We start from the raw sequence: 10,994 nt of genomic DNA, 5'->3' as shown, positions 1-10,994 counted from the left end.
TCAGTAAACAAAACATCTCTGTTCGTGAAAAACTCTCGGTTCAGTCCCAAACAATCTTATCCCAGCCATCGCCTTAACGGGATTCGCGCCCAGATCTCTCCTTGGAAGAAGCGACGGAAGCCTGCAATATGCCTTGGAGTGTCGGTAGGCTAGGTTATATCTTGTAGCATAATCACATCGATTGTCTCTTATCAGTGGTTGACTAATAAGCCATTGGAGGCTTTCGTACTTCCAGTCCAGAGTCCAGACTCGAGAGCTTTACATCGGGGAGACAAAGTTCCAAGAAGCACCTTAGCAGAAGTTAGTCTCACGGTGCCCTTGTGGATGTCGCTGCCGCCAGCGCAGCAGGGGAGGGTTCTCACGGTGCTGAGCATCGACGGCGGCGGCATCCGCGGCCTCATTCCGGCCACCATCCTAGCACGCCTCGAGGCTCAGCTCCAAGTACCTACACTCCAGTTTTGATTCACTTGTTTTCGGTGCAGATAATTCGGTATCACCGCATTGTTAATTTGGTTGGTTGGTTGCAGGAGAATGACGGGCCGGATGCTAGGATCGCTGACTACTTCGACGTGATCGCCGGGACCAGCACCGGCGGGCTGATCGCCTCTATGCTGGCGGCGCCCGGCAAGGACAATCGGCCGTTGTTCGCTGCCAAGGACATCAGCAAGTTCTACCGTGAGAATGGTCCCAAGATCTTTCCGCAGAAAGGGTACGGCATCACATTATTCTTCCAGCATTCAGAGTTTCAGACACACCTTTTCCTGCACCTTCAGGTTCATGTTCATGCTTGATTGTGGCCAATGGCCTCAAGGCTGCCTCACTGTCAGTTCTTGCACCTGTTCTTCATGTTCCTTGCTAGTGACAACTGACAAGTGCGAGACATGGTGCTCGTGATGCTTTTTGCAGGGGCTGGGTCCCGAGCTTGGTTCAGGAAGCATGGAACAAGCTCCGGGGCGGCCCCAAGTACGACGGCAAGTTCCTCCACGACAAGATCGGGAGCCTGCTTGGGGACACCAAGGCGGCGGACACGCTGAGCAACCTCGTCGTGCCGGCGTTCGACGTGAAGCGAATGCAGCCCATCCTCTTGAACTCGTTCGAGGCCGAGAGGGAGGCGCACAAGAACGCGCGCCTCGCCGACGTCTGCATTGCCACGTCGGCGGCGCCGACCTACCTGCCGGCGCACAGCTTCGACACCAGGCGCTCCGACGGCGGCAGGCCCCACGAGTTCCAGCTCGTGGACGGCGGCGTCGCGGCCAACAACCCCACCATGGCCGCCATGTCCCTGCTCACCAAGGAGATGATCCGCCTCCGCCGGAAGCTGCAGGGCAAGGACGTGCACCTCGTGCACGGCGGCCTCGTGCGCCGGCTGGAACGTCGCAACAACCCGACCACGGCCGCCATGACCGCGATGATCGCCGGCATGGAGGAGAAGCGGAATAAGCACCACCGCATGGGCAGGCAAGACGACGGCGGCGTGGGGGCAAGCGTGTACAGGAACATCCTGGTCATCTCCATCGGGACGGGGATCGCCAAGCAGGCGGAGAGGTACACCGCGGCGGATTGCAACAAGTGGAACATGCTCAACTGGCTCGCCTACGACGGCTTCAACCCGCTCATCGACTTCTTCTACAACGCCAGCGTCGACATGGTCGACATCCACGCCGAGGTGCTCTTCGAGCTCCTCGGCTGCGAGGACAACTACCTGCGCATCCAGGTAACTTGTAATGACCTGTGTCTGTACCCACATCAAACAATGACTTTATGTGCTTGGATGTAGACTGACACGCTGGAGGGAGACACGGCGTTGGTGGACTGCACGACGGAGAAGAACATGAAGGAGCTGATCAAGATTGGCAACGACCTGCTCAAGCAGAAGGTGGCGAGGGTGAACATCGACACGGGTGTGTACGAGACCGTAGCAGGCGGGCTCACCAATGAGGCGGCACTCAAGGAATTTGCCGGGAAGCTCTCCGCGGAACGCAAACTTCGCCAGCCTGCCCGCGAGTGAACAGGGAGAAGACATAGAATAAAAAAGTCTTACACATCATATATACTCCCTCAGTCCCAAACTGTAGGTCGTTTTGCCTTTTCTAGGTACATAGGTGCATATAAACATCTTTAAACCTATAAAAGTCAAAACGACCTTGAAACGGAGGGAGTAGGGAGTAGCAGTTATCAGAGAACTTGAGTGCCTTTTTTTATTTTACTTTCAAAGTCTTTCAGTAGAGCACTCTGGTCACCTTTGCTCTTGAAACTTCCAAATGGATTTGAGCCACGTATAATTGTGTTCTCTACATGCTACAGACTAAGGAAAAGTTGGCAACACATCTTTTCTCGGAATTTCCCTTTAATCGAGGAAAAGTTTGAATTTCTCAACATGTCCTTTCTCACTGATATTTTTCTTCGGTATCCTCGTTATATCAGCCACAATATGATAAATAGTATTGAGTATTATTAAATTTTACACAAAAGATGAACTTTTGTAGTATAATGCTTGCATCAGTATTCAGTACCACAGCAAGTTTCGTCGCTAGAATATTACTTACAAAATGGCAGGTGATATTTGATAGTTCTCCACAACATGCCAAATACAGACTAAGCTATCCAAAAAGAGAATGTCAAGGTGGATCAGTAAATAGCACCAGATCCACTGCAATACTGCAGTACCGTGTTATCCAAAATCCACCTTTTCTGAAATCAGAACTCCACTTTAAAAGAGAGAAATAAATCAACCGCGGCAAAATTCTCAAAAACAAGATCAACACAAATTCAGCAGAACACTGAAAAGACAACAATCATCTCGAACAAAAAAATATAGATTGTTTAAACTGCATCAAGCTCCCATTAGCAAGCCATCATGAGCGTCTTGTACATAAATAAAAGCTAGCAAATGACCCCAAGAAAATTCATCCAAAACACGACGATAACTAGATAAGCTTACAAGCTACAACCCTGGAGCATGCTCAATAGGGTGCCAAGCTACCTAGACATATTAAGTCTCCGGTTGGAATGGAACTATGGGCCTGTCAAAATGCATCGGTAGGGGAGCATTCCGCCTTAGAGGGAAGCAAACGCGAAAGCGGGGGTCGACGAAGCGGAAGCGAGAATGTCGGCTTGAGTAATGAAAACATTGGTAGTTTCCGATTCTGGGCGGATTCTAGTGAAAACAATCGAACAAATCCTCCCAAACGCCATGATTCTCGTTCGATTCCATAGCAATCAGATTTTCTCCCGAGCGGAAGCATAACATGAGGTGAGAATCGGGCCGGGGTGCCGCTTGCGGGAAAATCCCGCCAATTCTAGCACCCCCTCTCCCCTCTGCACCCTCCCGCTCGTCCTCCGCACCGTCCGCTGCCAGCCCCTCCGCCGCGCCCCGCCACCGGCCCCTCCCGACCGGTCAGCGTGCCGCTACCGGCCCCTCCCGGCCATGGCGCCGGCGAGGCGGTGTCCCTTGACGTAGCCATCGGAGGAGCCGGTGTAGAGGAAGAACCTGTGTGTGCCACCTGTGGTGGCGTGGCAAAGCGCTGGCGCATGGTGGTGGTGGTGTGGACCCGCCGCTAGCCCCTCCCAGCCCCTCCACCTCCTGTACCGCCCGTCAGTGGACAACAGCTTTTCAGCGTAGCTAGATTTCCAGAGAATCGCTACTCAGAAAAGCTGAAACAAACAGGCCCTATGTAAGCTTGGGCACTTGGGCAGTTAGATGCTTCTGTTGCAGCTGATCCAAGATGCTGCGAAACTGCAGTTGTTCATTGTCACATGATTCCTCAACACTGCTGTAATCATGTTCCAGTCTTGAGAGTTCTGCTTCTTCATGTTCTTCCTCCTTTGCAATCTGCTGTACTTCCCCGCAAAGTTGTCCAAGTTTCATCTCATGCTCAGCTATAGCTTTATCCTTCTCACGGTGCGATGAGTCCATTTGTGCCAAGGAATATGTCTTCTTAAAGATCTGCATATTCAGCTTCTTTTTCTCTTCAAGATTTTTGGTATAATCAGATTTGATCTGTAACAATTTATTCAGGTAATGCAACAAATGTTGCACAGTGAATACATATTTTTCTAGATGGCGAAGTTCATTGATGTTGTTCTCGAACATTTCCATTCTGTCTTCTATGCTTAATTTACTTGTACTTTCTGCTGATGTGGCAATCGACAACATGAATCCTAAAGCTCTATCTTCACGCAGTCCTGGCAAATACTCTTGAAGGGGAAAGAAATGTGGTCGTTGTGGTACCTTCTTAAACATATCCAGATCTTCAAATATAGACCATATAGCAGGTAACCTCTTGACAAACGGAATTTGGAGATCAGAGATTTGAGAGACAGCTAACTGTGAAGGAATAGAGCTTCCAGTAGCCGCGCTGATCTTTAATGCAGTGTTGTCAGTGGTGAATTCAGAGTTCCCAGCATTGGGTGAACTTAGCAGGAGTTGCTTGTCATTGACGATGTCCTCATCCTGTCGATCTAGATAATCAAGAGATTGGATTGGTGCCTCCATAAGATGGTTGCTTTTGACCTCTTCGGTAGCATCGTTGTCTGTGAGCATTACTGCATTTTTGCTTGCTTGACACATGCTATTGATATTAGTGGTCAGCTCCTTGCCCAATAGATTACTAGGTGCCTCAGTACCTACCATGGAAATTGTGTCATTAAACATCTGCTAGTTTGAATTATGCATTCAATAATTATTATGCGCACAGTAGACTATATACTCCCTCCATCCCACAAAAACTATTCATTTAGCCTTCAAAACTTGTCCCACAAAGAGTGTCCAGATAACTTTTCAGATAATCCAACAAAGACCCTCATAATACCTTCTGACCCAATTAACGAATCGATCATTTACTCTCACCATCGATGCTCGAGCCAGACTCGCTAAATAAGGAAGGCTAATAGGTCCGACAATTATTGCAAGCGTACATGCATAATTAATTCTACTTGGTAATCCATCCAATTAAGAAGAGTTATTATGGGTACTTTGGACTTTTAGCATTGCTACTATCTTGTCTAAAATTTTCTAAACGAACAGTCTTTGTGGGATGGAGGGAGTACGCATTATTTTCACCATAGGTGAAGTTTTCACAGTTCATACCTTTTCCATTATACACTAGTTCAAAGCCTGGAGTTATCATTGGTGGAATCTCCTGATTTGATGCTTCATTTACATTCAATGTATCCTCAAAAGCTCTGTTAGGCTGCTGCTGAGTTTGAGTTTGTGTTCCCTCAGACTGTATGGGAAATAAATTACAAAGGTGAGAAGCTGATGGCTAATGTATCAGGCCAAGGCAGAATGTTCTTACAAGGCAAGATTTTGGTGCTTTCGATCTTTCTCTCTCCAGGACAGCACTTGATACATGGATGGAGCTCTGTGGCGCCTCTGGTCCTTCTAAGCCTTCCCTCATTTTTACTGCAGATTGTAAAACAGTTGTTCAATTTGGAGAAACCACCTCATAGATAAACCATGTTAGACTAGCCACTTACATTTTCTAGTGTTAGACGCGTTCTTGAATGAATCAAGATTAGCCCCTATTGACATATTGACCTGACAAAAATAAAAGATGAACAGAACATCCACATGAATATAAATGTAGAATGGAAAAGCTCTAAAGCAGAAAATCCCAAGATCTGCCACATTGAAAGTCTCTACCTGTTTCCTGGATGCTGATGTTATTTGGCATTCCAAAGATGCATTCAAAGCAGAATTAATGTCCTTGATACATAAATTGTTGTTTCCCTGCAGAAGTATATGCACGTCCACAAATATTGACATCAAAAGCCACGACTTCAACTACAAAACACCATGAAGGGAGCTTACATTAGCAGAGGCTTCACTTTCTCTCTGATGTGGATGCAGTTCATCCACATGGTTCTCCATAAGCATGTCAGATGGTACTTCTTCATTGATAACAGTATCAGCAACATTTGTTACAGTACCATTTGGAGGTGTTGATTGTCCTGGGGAAGCACAAAAGGAGCCCGTTTAGGCGTTGAGCAAGGTCTAACTAATCAATACCATGTCTGAAAATATATGAAGACCCTCCTTACCAGATTGCGGAACAAAAGAAGATTTGGGACAATGGTTGCTTGAAGGTGTTTCCTGAGATGCAGATAATAGATTGTCCATTTCAGAAAGTTTCCTGGACTTTTGGGTGCCAGAGTATTCGGAATCATCAATGTGTTCAGAATCATTGAATGCCACCTCAACAGGTGAGCTTGGATGTTTTTCTGATGTAGACTTCTGCCTTAAGTCAGACTGTTTCAACACAAGTGACGAAATGTCAGAACATGTCATGGAAGTTATGACCAAGAAAGGATGCAACCTTAAAATGTTGTGGAGTATTTGCATTCTCAGTAGCCTGTATAGTTAAGGCAGTGTAACAGTACCTGTTCAAAATATGAATACTTCAGTTGTACTTAATTATAAAAAGTTGTTCCATAATCTGCTGCATTGTCTTATGCAGAGAATGCTACCTCAGAGCAAAGACTTCAGTTAACAGAAAGTCTCAGGAAATATTTAAAGCTTATAAGTGACACCACCACTTCTATCCTAAACCAGAGTGTCAGCTGTTTGGTTTCAGTCTTCCAGGCCGCAATCTGGACAGCAGGCTGACGAAATCGTGCGCCTGGGGGCTGGGGATGCTGCCTGCTGTGCCAGGCAGGTTTTTGAGGACGAGAAACAAACAAGCTTTCATGCAGAGGCATCTTGAAGATATGAACAAGGATCAGTCTAAAGGCATGCTGTCTAATGGCGGCGGGGTGTCTACAAGTCTTAGTTCTTCTCACAACTTCCTGAAATATTTTGGGATAGTAAATCTAAATATATGAAAAAATAGACTAGCAAGATTCATAGCACCAAAATAATTGTAAAAGCACAAAAGATATAAGTTGAGAAAAGAGGAGGCAATCACCATGGAGGATTGGGTGCAAGCCTGCTGCCGTGGAGATGGGGATTTCTTCTTGGACTTACTCCAGCCATGCCCTCGGTGGCGACGCTGCCTCTTCGGTGCAGGTGAGCGACCAGTGGCCATGAGGGATAATGGTTTTGCGGGGTTGGAATTCATGGTGCTGGTGGCCTGGTTGTGTGAAGGATAGCTTTAAGATTTGGAGAGGTTATCAGTATTCGATCTGGCAGTGGAGAAACTTTTTAGATCTAGCGGTGACAGAGGCAGGATATGGAGGATCGAGGAGGGTGAGGGTAAGGCGAGGGCTATCGCGCACTGGAGTCGAAGAGGAAACAGGAGGTGGGCAGGTTGCATGCACGGAAATGGCGGTGCGCGCGAATCTAGCTGGAATTGCCAACTATGGAGGAAAAGGGTGTGGTGGGGAGTGGTGGAGGAGAATAGGCCAACAGGGGTGAAGATGCATTGCAGACGCAGCGGCGAGTACTGGAGGGATGGTCGGCTAGGGTAGATCGAGCGCAGGTTGTTGTCGGGTTGATGGAGGTAGCGTCGCAGCAGCGGGGGAGAGGAGGCTGACTCGGGATAAGATAAACTACGGTTGTGGCAGCGAGCAGTGGGGGACTAGGAAGTGAGGGCGGCGGTGTGGGATGAGGTGAGGTAAAGGATGGGTTAGGGTTTATGGGAGAGGCGATTGTTCTCAATCGTTGGATCTTCATCTATGGTAAATAATTTTAGTGAAAATGAAAAACCATTATTTGTAGGCTCCTTTTATAGAATATGCAAATTTTAATATTTAGAATTCATGATGGTTTACTAAATATTAGTGTGGCAAGCAGTTGGATCTAAAATAATGGTAACACTGGCCACCAAGATTTTGTTGCTACAAAAAAACTAGTATGGTAGCCCATGTAATATTTTAGGATAGTATTTTTAACACTTTTTCTCATTATATATAAAATTTGTCTTGTAAATTTTGTATTTCAACTGTCTTATTTTTCCATAAGAAAAAATTGCTCTTAGATTTTTTTTTGACAATTCTCCTTTCATACTTTGAGAAACAATTTGTCAAAAATATGTACACAACGTACCAAAACTTACAAATTAAAATGAGAAAAATAGCCCATGTATTTTTACCAACTTTTCATCAGTGTCATACTATTTTTGCAATATTACAGTAATCTAGCTACTAGACTTATTTATAGTATATTTTGCCTCGATAATATATATACTCACTTCCATAGACCATTTTGAAAGGAACCTTTCTTTGTGGGACACAAACTTAGGACCTTTAAGTTAGTGTACATTGTCTGATGAGATACTATAATAGATTTCCTTTCACTCCTTCAACATATGGATCAACCACTAAATTAACAAATTAAATTTACTTTTAACATTTATGTGCGTCTCTATATACAATTAATAAAGACAACTAATAGCCGATCTGTTTCGCTAGTTTAAATAACGATCGATCTACACTTGCATCCTTCCATGCTTGATGTTTGGCAAAGTTTGGGCAATTTTGCCACCAGCTTATAAAGTAAAATGAGTTAAGATGGGATAACTTAAACACTGTGGAAAAAAGTTATGTTAGAAGTAGGAAAACAACACAAACATTTAACCATTTCAGCAACAATCGGATATGATAGTGAACCCATGCTTCTTATCAGTTTCACAGTTTTTTTGTGGGTGTGGGTGTCAAATTAAGTCGGGACCTCCAGCTCTGGAAGAAGGCAACAAACACACCATCTCAACCATTACTTGATGAGATTGCAGAAAAAAAATTCATTTTAACTCGTTGACAAATATATGGATCAAACTCTTCTTACAAACCATGCAAGTACATCGTTTTAAGACGAGACCATGGCACTAAACAAATGAGAAATGCAAACGTTTTCTTTTTGGCGGAATGCAAAGCTAATAGGCGGAGCTACGCAATGGATTTGTTTTCTTTTTGGCGGAATGCGAAGCTAACCCTAATACATTATTACCTTTGATTTCACAGTGCTCCAACGATTTCCATCCCACCTGCAAGGTGGCTTGACAGTAGTGCGTGCGCCCGCCGCCGTAGGTGTGTGGAGGGAACGTCGTCGTACGTGTGGCGGCCCGGCGCCATCGGGAAGATCAGAGGATCGACGCGTCAACTGGCAAGGACGAGAAAGCCTAGCCGCCCCTTTCTGTCCTAGGATCAGATCGAACGAACTTGAAGTAAAGCAGCCGAGCGGACGGGAATTAACTGGGGAAGCGGAGCAGGTGAACAGAACGAGTGGATTTAAAGCCCTGCTCATTAGCTCGGTTGGCTCGTTAAGTAGCTCGAGCCAGCTCGTTAGTAAAACGAGCAAAAACAGCTGCTCAGCTCATTACAAAATCGACCGAGCCGAGCCGTGCTGAGCTACAATTGAGCCGAGCCGGCTCGTGAGTTTCTGGCTTGGTGTCCAATCTTGAGCAACTCCACCACTTTGCTCACATCAGATTCGCCTGCCCCCAGTTGACTCTGACCTCATATTCATTCTCCCTGACAATCCGTGCACAAACTCCGGGCAACCATGCCCAGTTGAAGTACACCTTTGTCCCCAACATTGTAGACCCTGAACATACGATTGGCTGAACATACGATTGGGCTGAGCCTTCTCGGTGATCAAAGCCCATGACAGGACCCATCTGCCGCCGACATGGTCGCAGGGGGAGGGGGGGCATAGTAGGTGGGAACAAGATAACCTCACGGGTGATGGGGGGGGGGGGGGGATAGTAGGTGGGAACAAGAAACCTCACAGGTGATGGGAAACACAACCATGGCAGAGTCGCCACTTGCGGGGTCTGCGGTGTTGACATCGATATCGGAGCACCAGCCGCTACGGCCTCGACTATGTAATCGAAGAGGAAGAACGCGGCTGGGGCCAACTCTCACTACATAAAACGTTAAGCAGCTAGATTTTGGATACGAGTTGTTATAGATAGCATTAAGAGCCAACTCTCGCTACATAAAGCACATAAGTTTGGGCTTGTGGAGGGCACATATCATGCACATATCATGGGCATGGCAATGAGTGAAGATTTTGTGTATTTTTTGAACCTGAGAATTTGAATATTTGCCACGGTGAATCTTTGTGTTCTGTGGAGGAAATGAATACCTGACTTAAGTGCTTGGATTTTCGATTATTATTTGCTTAAAGATCCTATCGATTGATAGGAACATGCACATCTATTTACGCACGTTATTTATCTAGGTCCTTAGATACGAACGTACAGAGCTATTTACGCATGTTATTTATCTGGGTCCTTAAAGGTGTAACAGTCAATCTGGGTTCGAGTCAGCGACTCAGCATGTGTATTAGTATTTTTTCTATAATCATTCAAGCGTGGGTCCAGTCTCGCTATTCATGAGATATATGATTTGGGTACTTGTATTGATAATAATAGGGGGCGTGCGTGTACAGGTGTATATAAGTGCGTTTGGGAAGAAAAGTGTATGCAGTAACACAAATAGTAGGCAGTTGTGTGCATTTCTGCATATCTGCCTCCGGCTTATGTCATTGTTTGACTGTTTTTCAGTACCGTTGGACGTGCCCACTAATCGTGCCTCCAAAGCCGTCGAGGGGCAAAATTGTCCACCAGAACAAATCCTTCGTTGCCTTCTCTCCCCAGTCCCCCACACAGGGCCCGATTCGCATTCTCCGCTGTCCTCTCCCCTTGACGCCTCCGTCCGACTCCACCACCGCCTCGCGGACCCGTTCCCGGCCTGGCTCCGATCCGCCGCCGCTGCCTCGCCATTCCGCAGCCCTGCTCCTCGGCCTCTTCAAGCCCCGTCGCCGCCGCCCCTCGCTCTCTCGCATCGCACCCGCTTGGCCTGTTCTAGATGTGTCTGACGGGCGTCCCCCCGCTACTGCCCAAGAAACTAACATAGGTGAGAGTCGTTGCCTTCAAGGTTTATACCAGTACAGATTTATATAAGTTTGTTGGCTCTACTTTTACTTAGATGGTTCATGTGTTTATGGTGTTGGGGCTTAAGTAAAGAAGTGCTACCAAGTATGCATCATCAGCGTATGATCTTCTGGAGGATATGCTTCGAGTGATTTTTATTTTTCTACGTGCATTTGCATG

The 10,994-nt window shown here is 46.4% G+C and overlaps 1 protein-coding gene across 1 annotated transcript; it reads left to right on the top strand.

Annotated features, from left to right (window-relative positions):
- The first annotated feature begins 209 nt into the window (after positions 1–209).
- Positions 210–2,327, top strand: LOC117833894 (patatin-like protein 1). Its single transcript, XM_034713489.2, has 4 exons — positions 210–441; positions 528–709; positions 907–1,714; positions 1,778–2,327. The coding sequence occupies exons 1-4, from the start codon at positions 325–327 to the stop codon at positions 2,006–2,008; spliced, it is 1,338 nt and encodes a 445-aa protein (XP_034569380.1). The 5' UTR covers positions 210–324; the 3' UTR covers positions 2,009–2,327.
- Positions 2,328–10,994: the final 8,667 nt, after the last annotated feature.

Source organism: Setaria viridis, chromosome 8 (assembly GCF_005286985.2).
Source record: "Setaria viridis chromosome 8, Setaria_viridis_v4.0, whole genome shotgun sequence".
Lineage (NCBI taxonomy): Eukaryota > Viridiplantae > Streptophyta > Magnoliopsida > Poales > Poaceae > Setaria > Setaria viridis.
Note: the sequence above shows the minus strand (reverse complement) of the source record. Positions and strands in the feature narration are given on the sequence as shown.

What these genes read in the sequence shown, in the direction of transcription:
- LOC117833894 (XM_034713489.2), top strand. Translation starts at nt 325, where the DNA reads ATGTCGCTGCCGCCAGCGCAGCAGGGGAGGGTTCTCACGGTGCTGAGC. An exon ending in GCCTCGAGGCTCAGCTCCAA is followed by an intron (nt 442 to 527) that starts GTACCTACACTC and finishes GGTTGGTTGCAG; the next exon opens with GAGAATGACGGGCCGGATGC. An exon ending in ACAACTACCTGCGCATCCAG is followed by an intron (nt 1,715 to 1,777) that starts GTAACTTGTAAT and finishes GCTTGGATGTAG; the next exon opens with ACTGACACGCTGGAGGGAGA.